This window comes from Cyprinodon variegatus, unplaced genomic scaffold (genome assembly GCF_000732505.1).
Source record: "Cyprinodon variegatus isolate N-32 unplaced genomic scaffold, C_variegatus-1.0 Scaffold846, whole genome shotgun sequence".
Taxonomy (NCBI): domain Eukaryota; kingdom Metazoa; phylum Chordata; class Actinopteri; order Cyprinodontiformes; family Cyprinodontidae; genus Cyprinodon; species Cyprinodon variegatus.
Window position 1 is genome coordinate 337,372 of NW_015151299.1, and position 26,255 is coordinate 363,626.

The following is a 26,255-nucleotide window of genomic DNA, read 5'->3' on the forward strand; positions in this document are numbered from 1 at the left end:
CCATACTGCTCCACTTGTTTCATGCATATAAATTGCTTTATTATAATTATGCAGGGAGTTTTACAGTTTATATGGACACTGCAATGTAAATAGTAATGAAAATAATTTGCTCTAATGCTGTTGCCCCAGCAGATGATGGGAGAAGACATCACACTCTTCAGAATAGATTTATAGAAGCTATATAGCATTTTGCTGCAAAAGCCAAAGGACCTAAGCCGCTCTGAGGAAGTACAAATTGCCCTGTCCCTTCTTTTAGACAGTGTCAAAGTTGCATCTCCAGTTGTTTGTTGTCCAGGTAACACCAAAGTATTTACACTCCTCCACCACCTCCATTTCTTCTCCCATGCTGTTAATAGGATGCAACTTGTTGTTGTTTAAACTGAGGTACATTGAGGTCTGATTTCATTCAGTTATTTAGAGCAGGGTCACATTTTCTGATGGGTATAAAGAATGGTGACCACAGATTTTCCTTGAACATGATGGTTAGGTAACAGGTAATGTGGCTCCAGGCTGCAGCAAGGCGGAAGAAGGAGCCTGACACTGACTTATTTGAGGTCTGATGTGACTCCCAGGTATTTACAGCAGGGTCACACTTTTTGATGTGAGTTAAATTTGTGAGCTATGTTTATTGCTAATGAATGGTCACCTTTATGAAAAATGAGGTTAGAATGTCAGTTACATTATTCTTACAAATAGATTTGAAACCAATAATAACACTAATGCATCTACTTAAGCACTTTTGATCATTTATTAAACATTAAATATTTATTAAACCATTACAATGGGTTTACACATTAAAACAAGAGCACATAAGCATTCAGTGGCTGGTGAAATAGCTTTTAACATCGAAAACAACACCTTCCATTTTTAAGCCTTACGATCTCAGCTGTATGAGTGCTTAGGCAATTTTTTTTAAGTGGTCTTCTTCTCGATTGTCTTTAAGGTGTTTGTTGAGAGACGCTCGCTAGCACCCTTATGGGTCACAGTTTTTATTTTGACTTTTCTCCGTAGCATTGAATCAATGTGGTCTTATCTTCTCCATTACCTTATCAACCATTTAGCCTTTCTTTATCTTTTCTTCATTCCATTGTTATTCCTGGTCCCAATGCCTCAAGGTGGTGATGTTTATCATCAGGGAGACACTTTGTTTGGGGAATAGAAAATGATGGATGATAATATGTTCACCTGACCTATTCAGATGAAATAATCTCTTAAAAGTTCCCTGAAAATATTAAAGTTATCAATAATGTCAGCTGATCTTGGTTAATTTACTTTGATCAAAAACTCTGCTGTGTATTGAATCTCCTGCTGAAGTTCCTACTGTAACCTTCTTCAACCAAATCTCTGGTTTAAGCATACTTAGCATGTCTGCAAAAAAGTAATTTCGTACAATGACAACAAGGCTTCTTCTTAACTTCTAAAACAATATTTCAATTGTTCAAAAATAAGTACAAAACAGTAAGCATTAGGCCATTCAGTGTACTTTTTGAAACCAAAATAACTGATGTGTGAAACAGACACAAAATAACATTTGACAAAAGCTGTTGATGTAGAAAGTTAGCAGATGCCTCTTCTTAAATTACTTGGATTGGTCTGAGACATAAAAATCCTTACGGTAGAAATCCCAAATGGTACATCATCATCCTTACAGTATGTTGATTATTGGTTAAAGATATGTTTTACCTTTGCAGAAATGTTTTTGTGCTGGGCATGGAAAAAGAGAAAAGCAAATTAATGGTATTCTTAATTCTAACAGTCTCCTCTAAGCTTTCTGTGGATTCTATTTTAACATTGCATAAAAGAGGAATTCTATAAAATCCCAGGAGAGAAAAATTAAACTGAAAGAAGAACCACCGGCCAAGCAGACAACTATAAAGTGCCACAAAGCTAGGGGATAGTCATGTATTTGAACATTAAAAATCCTCAAGAGAAGAAAAAAACTATTCCTTTCACATTTCTTTACTTCTAGTATAACCTGAAGGAGTGTTATGTAAACAACTCATTGGAACATTGAATGTGCCTATTAAAAACGATCCAGACCAACTACATAAGTCTGTGTAAACCCATACACAAGAGTACATTGGGTCAGGGAGGCATTATATACATTTCTGCAGATTTCTAAAACTACTCTCCACATATACTATACAACATCAAATGCCTTCTTCAGGTCACTCACTGTATCCTCCCTCCCCTGCCACAAATCCTTGTGTGTTGACAGATTACTCATGTCCATTAATTAGGCAGGGGGGAGTACAGGTAGTCATTACACTAAGGGAACAACTGTTTCTAGTGCATGCACACATACCTCCTGTTCTAAAATGCCTCAGGCAATCATTAATACCTGACAGCCAAACAGACTTGCTTGCCTCCACGTATTTTGTCCAAAGTTCACTGTCATCACCTGAAAATCAAACACCTGCATAGCTGTGAAAACCCTTTAATAAAAGCATAGAAATGACTGTGTTATTTAAAATCTCAATTCCGCTCTTTTTCTTCCCCTTTGGCTCTGATCTTCCTCTCAAGTGTTTTTGATATCTTAATCTGTGAATTGGCAAGCCTACACTAAGCAGTAGATCAAGATACACACCTTAGTAAAGCATAGTAATATGATGTAAACTCACATGTTAGATCACAACCTTTAACACACAGCTAAGTGTTTTCCACAAGGCCCTTTTAAATACTTTTCCTGGACTTTCTGGTTTAGTCACCACATCCTCATTTCCTATGATGATTAGCTAAATCTCATATGCATGTCATTATTATTTAGTGTTGCACTTTGAAATTATTTCAGAAATAATTTCAAACACTAATAACTGTGATCAACTCCAAATAAAGCTAGTCTTTTTATTCAATAGAATGATTTTGGGAGTGGCGGCCTAGTTGTTAGGGCATAGAGCTTGGAATCCTGAGGTTCTGAGTTTGAGCCCCACACCCACAGACTGACACTCTGGGTCTCTTTAATGACCCTGCATAGCATTAAATGCAGAAGTAAATTTCTCCAAAGTGAGATTCATAAACTTTAATTCAATGATCAATTAATGATCTATTTTGTTATCTAAATGTGGTCTTTTTTTTTCAGATTTGGGTTAGATTGCTTGTTCTTTAGCTTCACTCCAAGTTTTTTTCCCAGAGAGGGCTACCAGTCAATTTATTTGTCATTGAAGAATCAACACCTTTTTTCTCCGTTCCACTGGTTATGAGTTGCTGTTTAAATCCACTGATGGGGTTACCTTTGGGTTTTGAAACACAGGTAAGGTAGGTCCTGGCAGGGTCCTAACATTTCCATAACCAGCATTTACTTCCACATTCACATCCAGTTGATTATCTTAATTTCCAGCCATCCTCTGTAAACTTTTATTGAAGTCCTGTGTGATGGAGTCATTTTGTGGTTTCCAAAATAGAGATCAATAAAGGTTATCGGACAGGCAAAGTAAGGAAAGCATTAAAAGTCAAACAATTGGTGTTTTTTTTCACATTTGATGTGTTTATTGTTGTGCAAGCTAGCAAGAAACTATTGATGACTATATGGTACATTTTTCTGACTTTTTAAACTGACTTTTAAACTATTATAAAGCTAAAACAAACTTTATTTGAAGACAACAAAAACGTTTTTGTGTTTCCTCCTGTGCTTATTACATACCGGTACATTTTATTCTGGAAATATTGCTTGAGCATTGTGTCTACTACTTACAAGCTCCAATGTCATCATAAGTATAACATGGATAAATAAATCTATGTCTCTTTACCTCAAATTATCCCTCAAGAACGATCACAGAAGGTTAAGAATGAATTATTAGTAAGGTTACTAATTTCCTCAAATCATTTAATGAGATATTATTTTTAAAAATAATGTTATATTTACCCTTTTTACCTTCCTTTTTAATATACCAGTGTCCTTAGAAGATGAATTTCATTGAGTTTCACAAGTTTTGTCAAAGAGTTTTTGCCTAAAATATGTTTGACTTGAAGTTGAATGATTTTTGTAAATTAAATATAGTTTGAATGTTGAAGTTGTTTTTGGTTGATGGCATATGTATGCAGAGTTACTATTACTGTATTGATTCACTTTCATCTTTTATCCGACCACAGCCAGACCTGTGTTCACAGAACAGTATATAAAGGTTCAGAAGTTATTAGATTAAATAGCATATTTCTTGCCACAGTTGCAGTAGTTACAGTTTGTTTTACAGTGATCTGGTTTAACATATTATCCCTTTCGCTTTAAAAGAGTGGGGTCTGGTCACAGCAACAATACAGACATCCTAGATATTTCTATTCTATTCTATAAACACTGATAACTCATTATAACTGTTGATTTTCTAAATAGCTGTATTATTTCTCCATGATTTCTTTTAACCTGCTGAAATAATTACTACTTTCCAAAGGCAGCACAAATCTTTTTGCCAGTGTTTTGCTTACACATAAAGAAAACATCAAAATCATACTAAACTAAGCTAGAAATGAGAGCAGAACATATTTGATGTGCAGTAGGGAAATATTTTTTAAAGCTTGTTATGGTGCTATTCTAGTGTCCCTTTGTGGTTTTCCTTTCTGGAAAATGGAGAGTAGTTTGCTCTCTGTAGCTGACTAATAAATAAACTATAAGCAAGGAGGAAGTCCCTAAAATATTTATTATATCTGTTATAACAAGCATGTAATTTTACGGTAGATAAACAAAACAAAGTCAAGAAAGTGCAAAAAAACTTTGGTTTTGATGTGAAGAAAATTAAACAATTGTAATTAAACTGTATGTAATCATGATCTATCTTGCTACTCTACTTATAAGTTGTATAGAAAAATAAATCTTTGGCATTAAATATATATTATGTAAAAATGCTTGATTGCTGTCAGTTCCAATCTGTATTATGTAATCCTAAAATTTTAATCAGCTAGGTGCATTTGGTTATATAATGCCTGTTACTTTAAAAACTTTTCCAACTGTTTTCTCAACTGATCTCCCCAAAACACATTTTTTAATGTATTTCAGAAAAGAGATGTTTTATTTCTCATGGCTAATCTTGAAAAAGCCTGTTTGTGATTACCTTCACTCACACTGAATAACAAACTATCAGATCATGTATTATTGTGACATCTGAAGAGCACACCTGGATTTGCTAGCTGCTAAATGAGGGGGGCTCTTCTGAACTCCCCACAGGGGTAGAGCTAAAGGGGTAGAGGCACTCAAAGCCCCGTTAATCTGATTAGCCCCCAAAGATGGTTGACATGTCACAGACCCAAGGCACTCCTCTAAAGTAGTTGCTCTATGTAACACATAGTGTTGCAATCATTCCAACTATGTTAAAAATTTACAGTACTTTGGACATACAGTAAATTGGAAGGAAGAACTAGCATCAATAATAAAATGAAGAGAAAAGTCAGAAAAGATAAAATGGGAAGAAAATTAAGAAGATTTTACAGGATCACAGATACAGCTGGAGATATGTAAATGTAAGAAGTAGCACAAACAATGAGAGATGAATTACAGGACAGATTGGACAAATAAGGCTATGTTATACACATTTTAAATATAAACGGACAGGACGGAATTGTGAATATTGTCGGGAGGATAAAACAATAGCACATTATAACAAAGGGTCTGAAATATGAGCTTGAAAGAGAATTTTTGAGATAGAGAAAGATTAACAATAGTCATATTGCTAATAAACAGGTTAGAGCAAACATACAAATAATTGCTTATTATTTAAAAAGGCAAAATTGAGTAAAATCATTTTATTCTATAGTAGGCTTTATATATGTACAAACACTCAAAGTACTAACCCATCATGAACCACAAAGGGGATGAAGAAGAAAAGACCCGCAAAGACGAGATACAAAGGAGTAAAACCAATATGGTTTCAAGGTAAGCTGCTAATTACATATACAGATTTCACTTTGTATGTGCATAATATGTAAATATACTAAATGTTTAGAAGCTAAAATTGCAACAAAAAAAAAGATCACTCTTATAGTCTATAGACCCCTCCTTAAGATAACCTTGCACCCCTTCTGATTCCCCAAGCAATACAGGTCTAGCTCCGCCACTGATTTATCAATAACCTTTCTTTGTGTTGCAAATTCAGCAATGGCTGTGTTTTATTTCATATCACTATGTAATAAAAAGGTAAATGGCAGTAAAAAACATATGAAGTTGTAGTCAAATAACCTTCAGGAACAGAAAAACATATATATTTTTTAATCTACAAAACCTAGATAAATTGTAGAAAAAATATGAAATTTTATCAGCCAAACATAACATCATAACACTTTAGACACAAAAAAAGTGATGTAGAAAAAGCATAAAGCTGTAATTACTGTACATGCAACATAAATATTTACACTCATGTAACATTTATTCAATGCTGACATTTTTTTTTCACTTTACTTTTCTATCACTTGTTTTAAACCAAACAATATTGAAACTATCACATGTTGTGAAAAATGTATAATTAATTTTGCAAGCCTACTAACTTAAATTTGGAAAAATAACAGCTACTGATTATAATTATGTTAGATATGGCCACCAATTTAATTCAATTTTTCTAATTTATTTTAGCTCTTGAAATTGGTGGCCATATGTAACATAATTATAATCAGTAGCTGCTGACTTTCCCCTTACAAATTATTCATAGTTGTGAATTTACTGAAAAAAGAAAGCATTTTATTATTTTATTTTTTATATATCAGTGGCATAATGCTGTCAAAACCTTGGGATAATCATTTCAAGTTATGCGTTATCAGTTTCATACTTGTACAAAACTAATATGTACAAAGTTTATTATTATGTAAATATTTATGACCTTCTTTTTCATCTTCATGCTGCCCTTATCACCCTGACTTGACTCTTTCTCTCTGTGCCTTCCTCTCTGTCCCTATGGTGCCTCCTATTTCTGCTCTTCCTTAAGTCTTGCATGTGTTTCCATTTACCATGTCCTAAACCTTTGCCTCTCATCCTAGATGCCCTCTTATCAAGCCAAAGTGAATCACAGTACTCTTCTAAAGAGTGGAAGGGAGTGCTCATTACTCTCATATAGTCTTTGTACCGCTGACGTGCCTCGGCACCATGCTGCTGCTCTACAATTGCATCTTCCCCAAGCTTTGGTTTTCTGTCACGGTATCCATGTGTAAGAAGCTGCAGGGTGAGCTGTAGGAGAGTGTAGGTGAAGTGTGTGTTCTCCTGAGCCACACAGAAGTATATACCAACATCAGAGGCATGAAGGGAGCGAATCAAGAGTCCTCTGTCTGTGGAGACAACACGATCATCAAGTCTGACCTAAGAGGCAAAAAAAAAAAAAAAAAACATCTTTGAAACTTAAAGACTTAGGAGAAAACAATTACCTCTGCTTTAGTTAAGAAAAAAAACAAAAAACTTTTTCTCAAGAATCCTTTTGCAATCACACACACAAAAAACACAAAAATTTGCAGATGGTAGCTAGCTTACTAAGTTTTATGTAAATGGAAAGGTCCCCTTGTAAGAGTACTTTATACTATAAGTTCAGGTCCTTCTCAAAATTTAAGCATATTGTGATAAAGTGCATTATTTTCCATATGTACACATGTTGATTTTATGTATACACATGCATATTTTTATCCTGTCCGGGCAGTGCTTTTATTTTATTTTATTTTATTACTTTTATTTATTTTAGTTATTTTATCTTGTTGTGCAGCACTTTGGAAACCTTGTGTTTATTTAAACCGTGCTATATAAATAAAGTGGATTGGATTGGATTGGATTGGATAATGGAATGATAAAACTTTAACATTCATATATTTTAGATTCATGGCACACTAACGGAAATATTTCTGGTCTTTTATTGTCTTAATATGGATGATTTTGGCATACAGTTCATGAAAACCCAACCAATCTTTATGGTTTCGAGAGCTCATTGAGCTCATAATGAGCATTCTCTTTTGCTGGGAAGCATACATGTTTTTCTTTAAGGTGTTAAGAAAGCATGTTAATGTTTATAGTCCTCTTTTCTTTGGCCTCCAAACTGATTCATCGGATAGCATTGCTCCTCTCTACATCTAAAAAAACAAAGCTGTGCTAGGATGACTAATGAGGAAGCGTAAGATAGTGTTTGTGTGTGTGTGGAGCATGTTGTGTTTTTCAGGCTTCCTTAAGTAAACCTCCCACAGCCCTGCTATGACCCTTGTAGGTTTAACTTGCTTGATTTAGCTAAGAATTGTAGAAGGTGTTTGTCAGACTCGATTTTCCTTGTAAAAATGTGTGTTTACAGTGCCTTGCTTAAGTGTAAATACCTGTTGAAGTTTTTAATATTTTTTATGTTCCTGCACAATAGCCATTGACATCAACAGATATGATATTAAAGGCCAATGTAATATTTTCCCTTTTATTTCACAATATACATGTGAAGTACCCATTATGTTAGTATGTTGGTTAACTCACAATAAATGCATTGAAGATAAAAGGGACTAAATACTTTACAAAGCTCAATGTAAGTGATCTTGTTTCAACACATGGTGTCCTGAATATCTGAAACCAATGTGAGTTTCAGGATCAGATGCAGATGCTGTTGTTACTCTAGTTATTTCCATCACACTGTTATTTAGTAATACATGACAACGATTTAGCAAACAGGATTTTTTTTTTTCTTTAAACCTACAAACAAACAACCTTCTCTGTCACTGTTTATACATTTTAACTTGTACATATTTGTTCATTTACGGGTCTTTAACGCCACTCCTTGATTATTCAAAATAAAAGAACCTGTTTTTAAACGTCACAGGATACATAAACTAATGCAGATGGTCTGTTTTTATGTGTTTTCCATGTGTGCTTTTATGTTTGCATTTTGGTGGTTGATTTGGAAACCATGCAACTCCAAAATAATAGATGAGGTTAGAATTCTACATTTAAAGGCATTCTCTATGCATGTGCTTTTTTGTTCTTTTTTTCTGTTATGCAAACATATCAAATATATTTCACATGGTTTAAGGAGGGGCAGGCTTCTATCTAATGAGGACACAGCATGAAATTATTCATCATTCATAGTTTTCTTATTAGTTATTTTCCAATAGTAAGCTATTACAGGCTCCAGGGGATGAAAAAATAGAAAAACCCCTTTATTGTCCCACAATGGGGATACTGTGGATACATACACATGCAAAATTGTTGTGAGAAGAAGAGATACATTTCTTCCAGGTATCATCTTTTATAGCTGACTTTTAGTGGTGGGATAAAACAAGGGACGACATGAGGACAGTGAACATTATAATGCAGGTGCAGTGTGCAGCTGGCGGAGGGGGCCTCTATTAAGACCCCAAAACACAGCAGGAAAACACAGAGAGAATCTGCGCTGACAAAATGAAAAGGAGAAGAAAACAAAGTACCAAAACCAAAATGAGTCACACATAACGGGTTTGCCAGGACGGTAAAACAATCCAATGAGCAAAGAATGCTTATAACTACAGAGATTTTAGTGGAAACAGGCAAAATTGTATTACTAAAAAAAAATAAATAAAAAAAACATACGATCAAATTCAATTTAGCATATCCTTATGCAATTCCCATTGAAGGCACTCAATGTATATTCACTTTTAAATTCAAAACCACCACCAGTACATGTTAAACTATTTCATTTGAAAATTTAAAATGACAGACTGGTGTTAGTTCTCTAAAGTCTAATTAATTTGAATATTTTTTTCTAATATCCATGTCTATAATCTTTATATTTACATTAGGAGTTTTCTCTGCATACTTTGACAAAAATATTTGACAATATTTTTATACAATCCTAAAAAAATATTTTATGACTGAAATTTAAATGTTTTATATAAAATCAATAGTTATTGTATATTTACTCCAGTATTAGTTCACACATTACAAATTTCCCCAGACTCTAAAATGAGTTTCAAACCTTTCTAGGATCTTTGTCTTCCTTTTGTAAATTTCCTACTTCCTACTACCGTACTTTTTGCATAAAGTCCTCTGTGAACAGTTGGCTAATTATAGTAAGGATTATGGTGAACTGATAATGGATTATACTACTGAAGTAAATACACATTTTAATCATATCTAGATTTATAAGATGTACCTGTACAAATTCACTTTAAATAATACCATATCATATGTTCTTGTTTTGAAGCAGCATACAGTTTAATATTTTAAATCAAAACAACTATGTTATGAGTACAAACTCTATCTATCTTTTGTCAAAAAATAAAAAATACAATAATATTAAATTTTAAAAAATTTAGTGAAATTATCACCTTTAGGGAAAAATTGCCATATTCAGTATATCTAGATTTTGTTTAATTTAAAGGTTTCTTTTTCGTATGATATGTGTCAGTGTGTTATATAATGTGTTATTAAACATCCACTCATTAAATGTTTACTATACATTTAATCTAAAGATTTTTAAATATCAAGACTACTTCTATCACAGTAGATAACTGCATGTTGTATACCTGCATGTTGTATAAATACAACCACATACTTGGATGTTGCATATAGTGACTAATAAATTCTCCATTATTTTCTAATATTATGTATTTCATTTTTGTTGCATTTCTTTCCTGAACAAGGTAAACCTAAAGAATAAGAAATCCCTACATATATGTCATCACTCTGTCTATAGAGCAGTGGGTCACATATCATTGCATGCCTAGACACACAAACAATCTAAACACCCCATTGTGTTTATTACCTCAAAACACATGGCTGTCCATAGGGAGTGCTCTGTTATGGTTTCCGCTATGGGAGGTGCAAAGATAAACATAGAACCACAAAAAAACAAATAAAGACCAAAAAACAAAGTGCTTTCCTACGTCTGAGTCTGTCTGCAAAGCAACACATGAATCTTTAGTGTTCTTTGCACCTGTCAGCACTTAGACTCGCTCCTGGGAAGCAGACAGCTGATGGGGTAAATCAGAAAAGAGAGAACTGTGGACACTGATGAAGACAGTGTGGGTCTACTCAGGAGGTGTTCAGCAGCAAAATGTTTTGAATGTTTGGAGAGAAGAAATAAGGGCTTAATAAGCACATTTCACTTGTTTTATAAAGGGAAAACTATCATTTATTTCTATGCTTTAAATCACCTGTTTCAATGCATCTCTGTCTTAAGTGCTTTATCACCACACGTTTTGAAATATTGCAATGGTTAAGAAACAGCTGTTAGGTTTACATTAAAAGCTGAAAGCCTTTGACAAAAACTTAGATGTTAAAATATCTTGAAAGATGGATTTCAAACTTCTTATGTTTTCCACATCTGCAGTCGTTCCAGTAGATTTTTTCTTGATGTTCCACAGTTGTATTGCCATGATCCAGACTTATGAAAAAAAAAAATCCTGAGAAGCAATGGCTTTCATGTAAAGTATACTTATGAATAAAATATGTTAATTATGCTTAAGTTTTTCTATATATCTTGCTACACTACAGCTAGATTATATAGAAAACACCAAACAGTTTTTTTTTCTTAAAAACATGCTATACATTTTTTCTCTGAACAAAACATCTCGTGTTGTGTACTTAAAAACCTTTGTTTTTTACCAAGAAAAAGATTTCATTTTTTTGTCATTGTTTTTTCAAAGCTTTCTTTTTTTCTTTTTTTTTTTTTGCTGTTTCCTAATTAGTTTAATTAGGACATTATTAATAATTACTTTCTATTCTGCAAGGGAAAGATCACTGACGTTATAAGTAGTGAGAGTTAAATGTCAATTCAAATTCACTCCCTAAAAAACATTTTGTAGTGCTTAATGCTGTTCTTTTATTTCTTTGGCTGGATATCAAGTCAGGTCTTACCTCACAAGGATAGAAGAAGTTGAAACAATATAGAAATGAATAAACACCAATAATAGTTGGCCATAAACAAGATATGAAACAGTTCTTACCATGATTTCAGAGCTAATTAGACTCAAGGTCATGAAAAATATATATGAATATTTTAACACTAATAATTATAATTAATAATATTATATTAAAACAATTGAGTCAATAATTATCATACTTACTAATCCAGAAGAAAAATAAGAAAAAACCCAAAGGTATATTAAACCAAAACAAAGACAAATTTTGGAGAGCTTGAATATAGAATAGTAAGTTGAGCACATTTAAAACTGTTTATACATGAGTACTAGGCTTAATTGTGTAAAAATATGGATGAGAAGGTACACTGACCTCCTCCCTGTGTTCAGATCCCAAATTTTGCTTATACCATCGGATTTTGGCCTGTTGCGACTTTGGGATACATTCAAGAAAGGTGGAGTTGTTCTGAACTCCAAAAAGAACTTTCTCCTCCACTTTGCCCCCACCATGATCTGAAAAAAAGAAAAAATACAGAAAACATAAACGTATATCTAGCACATGTCACTAAGCAGCATAAGGTCTACATACTGTCGTCATAGTCCCAGCACTGAATGGCAGGATCTCCATTTTTGATGTCCTGTCTTCTAGAACGTCTGCAAAGAAACCGTTTAAAATGAATGCAAAACAATATTCAACTAGCATTTGCCATTCATCTACAAAACAGTTTTCCCTCTTCTTGTGTTGTAGGGTGTGTTGAAATATATAATTAAGTCTCACTTAGAACATTGGGCAGATTTGTAGAAAGGCATTATTTATAAGCTCTTATAGTTATTAACTCAATATACAGTAATGGAAAAAAAACACAAGAACTATGGCAGTCATTTCAAATCTGCTTCCTTTAAACCAAGGACATTTACTGGGACAAATTTTGACTTTTGTTTCACAACAAAATGCATTAAAAACAGTGGCTGATACTGCAAAGAACTGCCCCATAGAACTGCACTGACAAAAGCATAAAGTCCCTAAAGTGGAAATGCACCTTCATCAATTACTGTACTGCAAATGGAGGACAGTAAAGTTGTCAAAGTTTGTAATATGGCTTTATCTAACTTTATGAAATACTGTTTCCTGGCTTTGAAAACATTTCCAACACAAATATAAATGTATGGAACTTAAATAAAATGTAATGACAATTAGAATCCTTATTTCTAATGGGGACCCAGCCAGGACCAGCCTGAAGAAGTGAGGCAAGGCCATCCCCCAGTGGGTCAATCACCTGCAGAAGGGAACCATGAGGGACCAGTGCAAAAAGGATTGGGCAGCAGTCAGAGGTGGATGCCTCGACGACCTGATCTTTGAATACTTAAACTGGTTCTGGGGACATGGAATGTCGCCTCACTAGCAGGGATGAAGCCTGAGCTTGTGCAGGAGCTAGAGCGGTACCGGCTAAAAATAGTCGAGCTCACCTCAACATATAGCCTGGGCTCTGGAACCAAGCTCGTTGAGGGAGGCTTAACTCTCTTCTACTTTAAAGTGGCCTGCGGGTAGAGACGTAGGGCAGGAGTGGATCTGCTTGTCTTCCCCACTGATCTCTATTTATTCACTAGATTGCTCATTGCCAATTGGTACTGTAGTACGGGGTTAAAGTGAAGCCACCGGCCGCCATATTGGTACTCCCTAGTTATGTGCGATTCTAACAGCAATGATGTTTTCATTTTCAGGGGGACTTAAGACCTTTAAAATAAAGATAAATTCATCACTTGGACACACACTTGCTGTTTCATTGCATAAGTAAATTGCTTTAACTTATAATAAAAAAATAGGCACTTCACATTGCATAGTCATTATGAAGTCAAGGAAAGTTTCTAAATCATCTAATATAACATATTATACAAACCCATCACTAGAAAATGAATGTGTTAATGAAGCATAATAATACAGATGTGCCAAAAGTGTTGTTAATTGGTAATTACATCTGATAATATGAAAAAACTACATGCATTTTACCCATATATATTTAAATATCTGTCAAATGTTTGAGTTGTTTTTTTTCTCCTCCAAATAACATCCAATATATTTATTTTTCAGCACATACATTTTTCAAATGAGAAATACAACAAACACTACAGGAACAATGGCATCATCCACTTCATGTGGATGAGTATGTTGACATTTCATGTGAATTACTTTCTATTTTCTAACATTAGACACAATGTCAATGGATAACTCAGTCAATGTCTTTGAGTCAGTCCGAGATAGTCAGACTAATGTTACACTACATACTATACTATAGGATACATCGGCATATATGTGGATTTTCTATGTTAGAACATTCACTGACAGTAAAATTACCTGTCAAATGACTTCCCACAGGCAGTAAACGGCTTGTTTTTGCAGCTAAATGATATACACATAGGCATACACACTGCTACACATTGCGCGTCTCCATGGGAGTGGGGAGTATAAGCATGGCGGACGGTGGCTTTACTTTTTTCAGGCAATCAGCAATCCATAAATAGAGATCAGTGGTCTTCCACCAGCTTAGCCATCCTGTGTTGGAGTTTATCTAGGTAAACAAGAGGGACGCATCCCTTAATCTTCAGTTAGGGGGCGGACGTTTCTGACTGTTGTTTTGACCTATGGGCTAAACTACAATATCGATTACAAGGCCTACTTAGCGTCCCTGAGTGGGGGCTGTTGGATAGAGCCCCTCCCAAAGATGTCATCATTCTGCTTGGGGACTTCAACGCCCATGTGGGAAACGATAGTGACAATTCCAGGTACATGATTGGAAGGAACGGACACCCACCACTGAAACCCAGCGTTTCATAATTGCTCTGTAAGCTAAAGGCATGCTTATACCCCATTTAACGATTTAACGATTACTGAATTAGTTGATGATTATTTCAGAAATCGATTAATCACGATTAATCCAATTAATCGTCTCAGCCATATAGTTCCTACCCTCGCCTATCATCATGAATTCTTGATCATGACTGAAAGAACGAGATCCTGGGTACAAGTGGCAGAAATTAGCTTTCTCCACAGGGTGGCAGGACACTCCATTACAGATAGGGTGCAGAGAACAGTCAATTATGAGAGGCGTGGAGTAGAGACATTTCTCCTCCACATCAAGTGGAGTCAGCTGAGGTGGCTTGGATATCTTTTTCAGATGCCCCCTGGACGCCTTCTTCAGGAAATATTCCTGACATGTTAAACTGGTAGGAAGACCACGGGACTACCCCCCACGTTGGAGGGACTGTGTCTCTGACCTGGGAGGGCCTCAGGCTTTCCACAGAAGAGCTGCAGGAGGTGTCTGCAGAGAGGGAAGTCTGGGAGTCTCTGCTGAGACTGTGGAAGATGACGAGTATGAGCATTTCTAATGGCTCACTAGCATTAAAGAATTACTAAGTGCAGTTTCCCCATTTGATATAATTTATTCTATATCTTAGTTTAAGCATATTTGATTTTGTCTACTTTTATTGTCAAACAATTTCACTCTAATTCTGAAAGATAGAAAGGACACAAACTTTAATATCCCCCTCTTGTGCAGTGTCACTTGGGATCTTTAGATTGTATTGATTTCTTCCTTCACTTCCCCTTGGGACATCTGTTACACATAATCACTGTAGATCTCCTTTCAAAGAGGACCGGAGACCAACAAAGCAAGGCCTCCGCTAGTTCCCAAACAAAAACAACATCCCTGCTGTCTAATAATATGGCAGAGTGACCCATAACTGTTGGGTAGTGTTTCTGTAGATCTTAGACACATGCATGAAAAGACAAAGAACATAAACAGACAAAAACAACACACACAGCTTGTTTAAATCTAGTGATGCTGAGTGAATGTGTGTGATAACACCTACCTCAACAAAAGCCAAACTATAGCATATTTTAATCAAATCATTTTATCAAATTTGTATTATATTATGCAGTAGGACATCATGTGTGATGCAAATAAGTTTATTTTTAGTTTTTGTCTTATGTGCCTGTACATTTCTAAAAATATGGTATAAAGCATAAATTTAAAGATAATGTAGATGGTTAAAATAAATTTAATTTTTTTTTTTTTTTTTTTTGCTTGTTAATACTTGCTGTCTTCCGTTTAAGATGTTTAATAATGTAAATAATTATTTTCTTGAGGACTCTAAAGCCCAAAGATAAAAGGGCTCCACAGCTGCAAATAATTTCCTATTTTTCTTACCTCTTAGATGCCGGAACGTATCGTGAGCATGAGTGCCCATCCCATGCACAATAGGGGTCTCGTGCAAGACAGCATTCAGCACAAGCCTGGCCATACAGGTGACATCTGCTGAGGGAAACTTGAGCAAGCCCTTCTCTGGAGCCCACATAAAGTTGTTGCTAAAATCAAAAGCATTATTTTAATTTGTGTCAAGAACAACACACTGAACTTAAGGTCACTTATCTTAAAACGTAAGATTAATTTGAGGTTTCCATTTTTTTTTTTTATTATTGTTGTCTTTCTGGTTTTATGACAACAGAAAATGTTATACATACTTGTAAAAGAAAAAAAAACAACAAGATCTGATTTGTGTTAGCATAACATTTAAAGATCTTAGATCTTAGCATAGATCTTTTCATATTTAATAGATTTCAGAGCTATAGATAGACAAACAGACAGACAGACAGACAGACAGACAGACAGACAGACAGACAGACAGACAGACAGACAGACAGACAGACAGAATGTAATTATTTTCTGTACATGTAAAGCATTTTGTAATGTTTGATGGAGTTGATTTAGGAGCTGGGAATCACTCTAATGTCAGCAGAGGTAAACTCAGCTTACTTTTAACAAGGATACTGGTATTTAGTATTTTCCAGTTTATGATTTTATGATTTATGACTTTTTTTTTGTTTTTTGTTCTGGGTTGTTACAAAACAGTGAAACTAATCAGTTTTTTTCTTATGACAGAAAATTTAGTCAGATGACAATTGTAGATATTTGGACTCTTCATTAAAATAACTGCCTAAAAGACCTATTCAAACTCGTTTTGTTACACAAAACATAAAAATATGCAGCTTCTAAAATAAGTCCAAATCTTAACCCTGTCATAAAAAATAAAAAAAATCACTACCAGCTGGGAATTTTAATGTATTCATACAGAAATGTGATAAAAAAGAAATGGCAAAGGGGTACGTATGACATGCAAATGTATGAATGTAAAGCAAGTTCAAAAAGTCATGCAAAACACAAAAATGAGAATGGAAAACACAAAAGTTAGACTAGCACATGCAAATGATTAACAATGTAATCCCAGAAATTAGTGAGCAGGAAAGTGGACAGACCTTGAAAATACAAAACCCGCTGCAAATACATAAAGGATGCTAATACAAATCCACAAAAGACATGAAAATGGAAAATCCTGCAAGTTGCAAAAACAACTGTGAGTTAAAGGTATAGAGGAGCATGTTCTTTTCCGGCTGTGTCGTCAAAATAAGTGGTCCTTCTAATAGTCAATCATTCCGTGATATGTTTACGTAAGACCGTTCTACATGCTCATCCACAGTTTCACTTAACGGTGGTGAGTCTGACATAGTGGAACAATCGCAAATCTTCTTTTGGAAAGTAAGCATGTATGAGCAATTCAAATAGCAACTTTTAAACAGAGCGTGCACAAGGAGAAATAGGCTTGTGCATGCTATCGTAAATGTTTAATAGGCGTTCCCTCTCAAGAGCAGGTACAAGGTTGTGCATGTGCATTTTATTTCAGGTGGAGAGGGCGGGTTTTTCAAAAAATTCACGAAAATCCCAACAAGATCTCTGCATTATGAAAGTGCTCCAGGCCACTAGGGGGAGACAATCCTCAAGACATACTGTATGGGACAAGACCATAGACATCACTAGGAATTACTTATAGAATCGAAAATACAAAAATACAAAGGACATTTGGAGGAGCAAAAGAAAAAGAAACCCTTTATTTTTATTTATTTTTTAACACAATCTGCCTGAGATTTCCATGTATGCCTTTATTTAGAGTCTGGCCCTCATAGCACAAGGGAGAGAAAAGCTTGTTTTCAGCTTTTATTAACACTCAGTTATTTTTGCTACAAGCATCATTTTTCCTTTGCATGTGTTCTTTGTGTTAGTATAATTATGAAGTGTTTGTAGCGTTTTTTTCAATTTCCATCTCTATATTTTCTGTTACAACAGCATTTCTCCATCGCAGTGGTTTTCCTTTGTATATATTTCGTGTGTAGATCTAATATTTTAGTTTTCAAGTCTAATTTTTGTTTTTACAGTACTTTTTCAATTGTATGTGAATTCATGCATTTAAAAAGCATTTGGACAGCTGCCAAACAGTTACTTTGTAACTAAGAAAAAGTAAAGCACTCTCCAATAGCAATTTATCTGTTTGTTAGTGATAAGAAATCCTATTTATTCAAAGCATATATTTTTAATAAATAAAAAGAAGTGGTCTGAGATGTGCGACAACACTAAAATGTAGGCAAGCTGTGCAAAGAGATCAAACAGTGCTCACGATTAATAAAGATTGTGATTGGGGTTGAAGTGTCTGCTGACACTTCTGACCCCAAAGTAATGAGACGGAAGAGTGAAAGAGCTGCAGAAGGAGAACTGTCTAACACAGGGAGTCAACCTGAATGCATGTATAAACAAAGGGCAAATAAAAATACGTCTTGTGACATATCAGGCATGCATCATGAGACAGACTGAAAGCATGAGGTGTGAATTAAACCAGAGAACAGAGACGTTTTGTGGACATGTAATGTAAGACTTTGAGAGCAAACTGGAAAAGAGACCTTTTTAGACGAAAGCTCCAATGTTAAGATAGGAGATGACGCCTGTAGAAACAAAAAAGAAAAATAAATAAAATTTTTACATTAATATAACACTGGCAGGTTTGACATTAATACAAATAATATATGATGTTGTTGTTAAACAGATTAATAAATCTGCCTGCTTGCAAAATTTCAATTACAAGGCCATGCCAACCCTTTTGTGGTTTTATGAGCTTCACTATTAACAGAGACAGGAATATATGAGAGGTCTGCAGCAGTGGATACTGCAATGTATTGTTTCAATAATTAAGCTGTCAGACGTACTTGAAAGACCTGAAGCTCCTCAAGAATTACTTCCTCTGTCGACCAGTTCTCTTGGGTGATGCTCACAACCTTCAGTACTGAACCAGCATCTATAGAAACAAAGTGAAAAAAGATCAATTCAACCAAATCATTTAACAAAAATATTTATCCATATCTATTATGTAAAACAGACTTGTGTGAAGGATCTTTTTTATACTCAGTAAAAATAGTTGATAGTTTAACATCAATGAATCTCAAACAACAACATATGTTTTCTGTCAGTAACATACATGTGCAATTGTGCAATTCAGTAGTTGTTGCTGCACCGAAATCTGTGGTAGAGAATTACTCTGCCCTCTGGTGTTTCTAAAAAGAAAAGTGTCTTACCTGTTCCCAAGAACATGACCTCATATTGCCCATCATCTGCCAAAACCCTGTCCACCACAATGTTAGTCAAGGAGTAATCCACTCGGACACGTGTGAAGACCGGCCGCCCAGTCAAAGGGTAAACTGAGCGGTGCATCAGAGGATGGAGTCGAATGAAACTGATCACCTCATCTGGAAAGTCTTTGGTGGTCTTGATTCTGGGATCATATGTTTTGCTGGGACACTAAAAGAAAAAAAAAGAAAGCTGTAATGTTCTTTTGTTCATAAATAGGGTGAAATTTTGCTGTATAGTTTTTAAACTATTAACAATTTCTCCACTGTGAGTTTAACAACATAAATCTTATCCTAACTCTCTCAGTATTTCTTTATGTGGGTCTCCATCTAGTGGTAAAAATTCTAACTGCATGACAGAGCATAAATGTGAAACATCTGTGCCTCTCCATCCCCAGCCCCCTCCCTTGCTTCATTATGTGCATTATTTCAGACTGAGCCCTCACTCAGTATTGCATCTGAGTTTTATAAAGCACAGAATCCCCCATGCATCCTGTTCATTGCCTTGATTAGAATTCTTAAACAAATTAAGCGAGTTCCTGATTAACATGTCATGTCACCTCATGAAAGCCAAGGCTGGGTCACTTATAATGAGGCTGGGTGAGCAGATGCTGCTGCATACCCTGCAGGGTCTTCTGTATTAATCCTGAATGTGTAGATTAGATCATGTTTATTATTTTGTGATTTAAAAGAAAGCTGGGGATTCTTTTTTACAAACAGGTCCAAATAAAATCTGGAGCTTAAAAGGACCTAATTTTTCTCTATATATTCATCCATGTGTTGGACAGCATACCATTCCAGGACGGGGATATGGTATTCTCCCCTCGTATTCCACCCATCTGTGGTCTGGCCCTTCTTTGTGGGAGTATGGTCCATTGAACACCGCCCTTATGTCTGCCATGCTGTATACACATACAGCTGAGCCCCGGAAAATGGAACTTAAAGAAAACATAAAACACAGAGCGATGTAAGCAAAGGGTGAAAGATGATGTTTTTTAAAAATTGCAGTAAAAAAAAAAGATCAAAGAAAGCTGTCTCACCTGGAAGTCGAAAAGACTGCATACACTATGGGGTTTTTGTCATCTCTGGTATGGAGCAGAAAGATGTCCTCTTCAATAAAGTAAAGAAACACAACGGTTATTTTGAAAGATGCTGTACAGTCCTCATCACCAGACTATTATATTAACACTTTAACCACAGCACCTATGATTATCCAGTTATTACTTCACTTAACTCCTCACAGATGGACTCTTTTAGAAGATAAATGCTGTTCTATTGTCATGATCACTTTTAAATCACATAGTCACTTACGGAGCTCATCAAAATGTGTGTCCACACCATCTGGTCCTGGAATAGAACACACAAGCCTGGCTTTGAGGAAGGTGGTCCACTTACTGGTTAGACTCCTCAGCCCACCGACATCATTCTGAGTAAATAAGTAGATGCATAATTTCATATTATTGTCTAAATTTGAAAAACATATACTTGGTATTTATATTCAATTAAATGTCATTATGGTAACAGTTATATGCTAAATAATCAAAACAGAAAATTATTGCAGAAAATAAAAACATTTTTGTAAGGTCACAAATATATAATTAATTGTATAGCAGAACATCATTTGTTATGATCATCAGATAGACTCTAACTTCTGATGTGTTTACCTGTACAGCATATCGATCACAGAACAAACAAAGAATTAGCTCCACCTTTTGACTATAGTACTATTACATCTATTAAACATGGGTGGTCAGTGATGATCTGAAACTGACAAGCACTGAAGGTTAATCAATATTTGTCTCGAAATCACTAGGCAAGGTTTGTTTCATGGCACAAAGTGAAGCAAGAACCATGAGATTATTAATACAAAGATGATGAATCATATAGTGGATAGAAAATGGACAATTGTAAAAATATATCGTAAACAGTTATCATTATCAATCAATCCTATGCTTTATTAACTATTTTGCAGTTTGAGACTATTTTAAACACAAATATTTTTTCTCTAAGTCCAGAACTTGAGTGCTACAATCCTTCCCTCTCATTCACACAGACTTCTTTGTCTGTGCATCCTTCATTCCATCATATATAGAAACCTTCTTAGTGACATAATTCCTTCCTACTCTGTTCCATTGCAGCATGACAGACAGCTCCTTTAAATTGGGCATCAGATTTACCGAAAAAGTATATTTACACTTGATGACGAAGCGACATGATACAATTTCTAACAAGCAGATGAGCCGGATGGGAAGTCAGAAATGGGTGGAGTAAAGCAGATCTGGTCATTTCAAGGTATGGCAGATGGATCCTGAATGTGTTGAGTGATGACTGCCGCATGGCAACAAGTTGCAGTGGATGATGGAGAATACATGAAATGCATCCCTTCACCAACACCCCTGAATTAAAGGGATATCCTTTGTCAGGATGTCATGCAGCCTTACAGAGGCCTAGAAGGCAGCCATTAATTTGAATGGACTGAACACACCTGCTGTAAAAACATATGATCAAATTATTTGATAATGATTGGATAAAAGACCTTAGATTTAGAAATGTTAGTTTATGCTGTTTTAAGAGATGATTTATTAATTTAAAAAGCCAATTCAAATTCTAGACTGCTGAATGTTGTATAAAGGGGGTTTAAAGAAAAAAAAAACACAGAATAGTTGGAATCTGTAGATCATATACATTGTTTTATGTTTAAATTTTATAACTGCTGCTTATATGTTATCACTGCTGCACTTTAAAAATGGAAATGTTTTGAGAGCTGTACTGAACGAAATTTCTTTTTGTATACACTGTGTGAACAAAATGACAATAAAGTCTGTCTATGTCATATAATACAACTACTATATTCATAATTCAAGAAATATTGTCTGGTGAAATATCTTGCTGCATGTACAAATGATTCACTTATTTTAAGTACCTTTGCCTGACGTTTTGTGTTTTTATCTGTGTTTTTCACATACACTTTTTTTTTAGCAGTTTTGCATTTTTTCAATAACATTGATTTATTAGATTTTGGGCCTTACTAGAACCACTACATAGTTAGCAGAAACCATACCTGTTTTTTTTATAGAAGCAATAAAGAACAAATTTTGGGTAAGAGACACAAAATGTTGTTCTTTAAGGATGGTTCTAAAATTAAGAGGTATTTCTGAAAACAATTCATGTTTCCTCTTAGTATATAAATGACTCTTTAAATTGCAACCTTTGCTACTTTAAAAAGCACTCATAAGTAGCTCATGGTAAAGCACTGAGAGGTAAGTTGACAAGGTACAAAAAATGCTAAGAGTTTCGTACATTTAAAAACCAGACAAAGTTTGAGGGCCTCAGTCCAAAAATGCAAACACGTAATGAAGATGTTCCACATAGAGACTCATCAGAAAGAAGTAATCTTAAAAGCCCTCAGCCATATCCTTTTACAAGGAAGGAGAGTCATCCACCAACAGGGAAGGTATAGTTAAAAAAAAGAAGTCAATCAGGGCAAAACATGGTAGAGGAAGAAAAACAGGGTTGTAATTCAAATGACTCTCCTTCAAGCCTACCTTATAGATTTTGGCCAAGAGATTAGCATGCTAAAAGGTTTTCCTCTAAAGTCTAAGCAATAGATCTTTACTTGCTGATTGCAAACTGCTATGTCAGTTAATTACAATTGCTGTGGCAAATTAAAATCTAAGCACTTTTACTAAAGTGTGAGGATATGTTTAATTTCTTTTGACAGTTAACCTTTAATTAAAAAGGAAACATGTTAAAACTGTCCTTGCATAACATTATTTTGATCTTCCCCTTTCTTAGTTATAAGCCTGAACCATTAATTGCATTGGTTGTAAAATGTTTTCTCTTAAGCTACAATCTCTGGCATGCATGAGCATAAAAAAAAGTTTGTAGTTTTTTTAAGGAGCTAAGTGGCAAGAAACAAGTGTTTATCATAATATCATAGGAGACTATATTAAGCTTTTCCTATAGAAGCCATGTAATGAATATGTTTAGATATGATATAAAGTTGACAGCAATAACATTATAAGCGGCATTCTGCCATGTGCTAGCTTTAAGCAAAGCAGATAAAGACAAATGTATTTATAATGCCTTTTTTTTCTCCAGGATACATAAAACACTTCCTTTAAAACAAGCTCAAAGATCTCTATCTGTTTGTGATATTGAGTGAATATGGCTCCTTCATGCAACATAGAGGACATTTACTCCTCTTACTGTCTGTTTTAAAATACATTTAATCTTACAACCTGATTGTCACTAAATAACAGAATGACATATTATACCCCTAGTTAGTACGACACACATTTGTCTTGCTAAAGCATTTTAAATGCTGTCAAGTTACAGCTGGAAAATCCATTGTATTTTATTTTTTGCAAAAACCAATCTGAGGCATGGGCATATAGAGTTTGTATGGGAAGTGTTACATTGGGTGTGTGTGCAGTGACTGTCTATTTATGTGCATGTGATGGTGGGAACGTGATTGTTACTGTGTGGTTGTTTATCTATTAGGCTGGGTTTTGGGCTGTCCTTCAACTAGATCATCCTTTGTACCCCACCAAACGTGGGGCCTATCTTCTACCCCATCGCACTCCCTGTAGGTGACAAGTACCATTGCCTCGTCACCGGTTCATCAGGTTCACATCTGCGGCCCTGAATTAAACACTCTTTTGGAGAAACCTAATAAACAAAAGAACACTTACACATATACCCACATGTGATGGGATTCAAGTGCACACTTACACACAAAGCCTAAAGATATACTCTAAAAAAGCTTAAGTTGCCACTAAATATGTCTTGTATGTAGTTACTGATACATTGCTGTTTTTTGCTTTTTGTTTCTCTCTCTCTGCTGGTGTAGAAACAGACTTCTTGTGTGTTATTCTGTATTCTCTGTAGCCTTCATTCTCTCCTCTATTGTTTCTCTTTTGTTAACCTTTTACCCCATCTTTCTCCCTTACTTTCTTGCCTTTTCTCATGTATTTAGATCTCTGTGTCCCCTGAATTTGAATAAACCCTTAGGCAAATTCTAATTCAATTTTTAATATCTTTATAAAGCAGAGCAACAAAGTGAAAGCTGTAAAGCTGCACTTGATTTTGAAAGCAAATCTATATAGCTTCTCCTTGGCTGCCAGACAACAGTTCTGAAGACTATACTACTGGACAGAAAACGAAAAAAAAAAAAAGAAACAAAAAAATATACAAATCTGAAAAGTATGGTATTTGTATTCATTTTAAAATATTTGAAAGTCATTCATGATTTTATCTCAATTAACAATTACAAGTCAATGACGTACATTGAAATCTAAGGTTTAAAAGAGCACAATAATAAAAAAATTCACAAGCTATAAATTCTTATGAAAGGCACTGTACCGCTTCTTCAAAGAACTTCCCACTGTCCTCACTTTCCTTGAGTAATAGCTCACCTTGCACACACGAGCCACACGGGAGAGGATGCTCTTGTCGTTGCCCTCCCATGACGCTTCACGAAAGAAAAAATATATCTTGTCATCATCAGGATTGTATGTGTCAGCGATGGAGTGAGCAGAGATAAATCTGGCCTCTGCAGAAACAGAAGAAAGAAAAAAGGAAGAGAGAAGATAAGACTCAGATAATGGTTTCTCCATTAAGTTCAATCTCAAGGTGGCTTTAAAACCACAGTATGCCCAATGGTAGCTGTTAACTACTGCTTCTTTTACCTTAAGTTTGCTGTGCTGTCTACTCGCTTTTAAACTGAGTAATTTCTCTGAGTGAGCAAATAACTTTATTTGCAGAATGTGTTGATTTTAAAGTATTTGACTTTATATCAAATGAAAGATAATGATGACATTTTATATTCTGTTTATTGGCAGAGAACACAATGATTGATATGAAAGGAGATGTTTGAAATTTCCTGCTGCCCTGCAACTCACTGATCTGTCCCTGCTTTGCTGTCTCTTGTCTTTTCTGAGCCCTTGGATCTTGCCAGCTGGTCTCTCAATGCAACTGATATATTTTTTTTTTCAACTGGAAGACAGTGAAAAGGGGATCCTTCCAGTCCTGCCGGGACATACTTTGTGGCATACACAATGGACTCATTGAAGGCTTGGAGGATGATGTGTTTTACAATGTTGTCAGTGGAGGATATCGAAGATGTATGCATTTTCAGAAATAGGACACTGAGATTTCTCCTGTTTGGATTCGGAGGATACCTGATGTATCTACAATTACAGAGGATGTCTGCCCTAATTTTGGCATTGGTCAGGCTGCTGGCAGCGGTTCACGCGCTTGAGATGGGATAATATCTTGGATGTACGCGCTCACTTCAAGGCAGAAAAGCCCAACAAATTTGGAATATTGGATTTGCCATGTGGAGCCAGCAAGAAAAGACTCAGGGCTGACAGAAAATTCCTGTGCAGCCTGCTCTCAAAACAATGTAGAATGTGTTATTTTGGATTTGGCCTTCTCCTCCTCTGCTGAGATTTTTGTCTCGTGTTTATATAAATTTTCTTGTGTCAAGGATAAAGTGTGAAATATGCTTTTTTTTCTCCCCCCACTTCCTCCCCAATGTGGAGTTAACATGAAGTAAATAGTGGAGTAAATGTGGAGTAAATAGTGGAGTAAATAGTTCCCCCTTCCATTCCCAACCCACTTTAGTGGGATCCCTTTAAGCTGACAGCCATCCAACTCGTGTTCTCTCCTCTCGTAGCATTGTCAACACAAAATGGTGACAAAAAACTATTTTTACATGTATATAGGTGTTGCACTTAAGTAGTTGCATTTTTACATGAAAAGCCAGTCCATAGGGCTCATTATGCTCGACACACGTACAATCTGCGACAAGCCACTCATCACAGTGTTTGCAGTATTTATAATCTGTGCAGCTTTTCCTCCATTCTGGCCAGCTTCGGAGGGGCATGTCTAGCACAAAAGGCAAGCTGAAAACACCTTGCTTTATGAGGAAGTAGAAAACACAGTTGTTTACAACTTTTTAAAAGTGTCTCCATGTCGTCCAAAA

At 35.2% G+C, this 26,255-nt stretch overlaps 1 protein-coding gene across 1 annotated transcript; it reads right to left on the minus strand.

Annotated features, from left to right (window-relative positions):
* Positions 1-6,560: 6,560 nt before the first annotated feature.
* Positions 6,561-24,821, minus strand: LOC107099203 (semaphorin-3D-like; the record flags this gene model as incomplete). The annotated part of the gene is made up of 11 exons (XM_015397251.1): positions 6,561-7,270; positions 12,137-12,276; positions 12,353-12,417; positions 15,969-16,126; positions 18,548-18,589; positions 18,851-18,939; positions 19,217-19,439; positions 20,061-20,205; positions 20,308-20,377; positions 20,579-20,693; positions 24,685-24,821. Coding segments are annotated over 11 exons (1,643 nt in total), but the record flags the coding sequence as incomplete, so codon positions are not given.
* Positions 24,822-26,255: the final 1,434 nt, after the last annotated feature.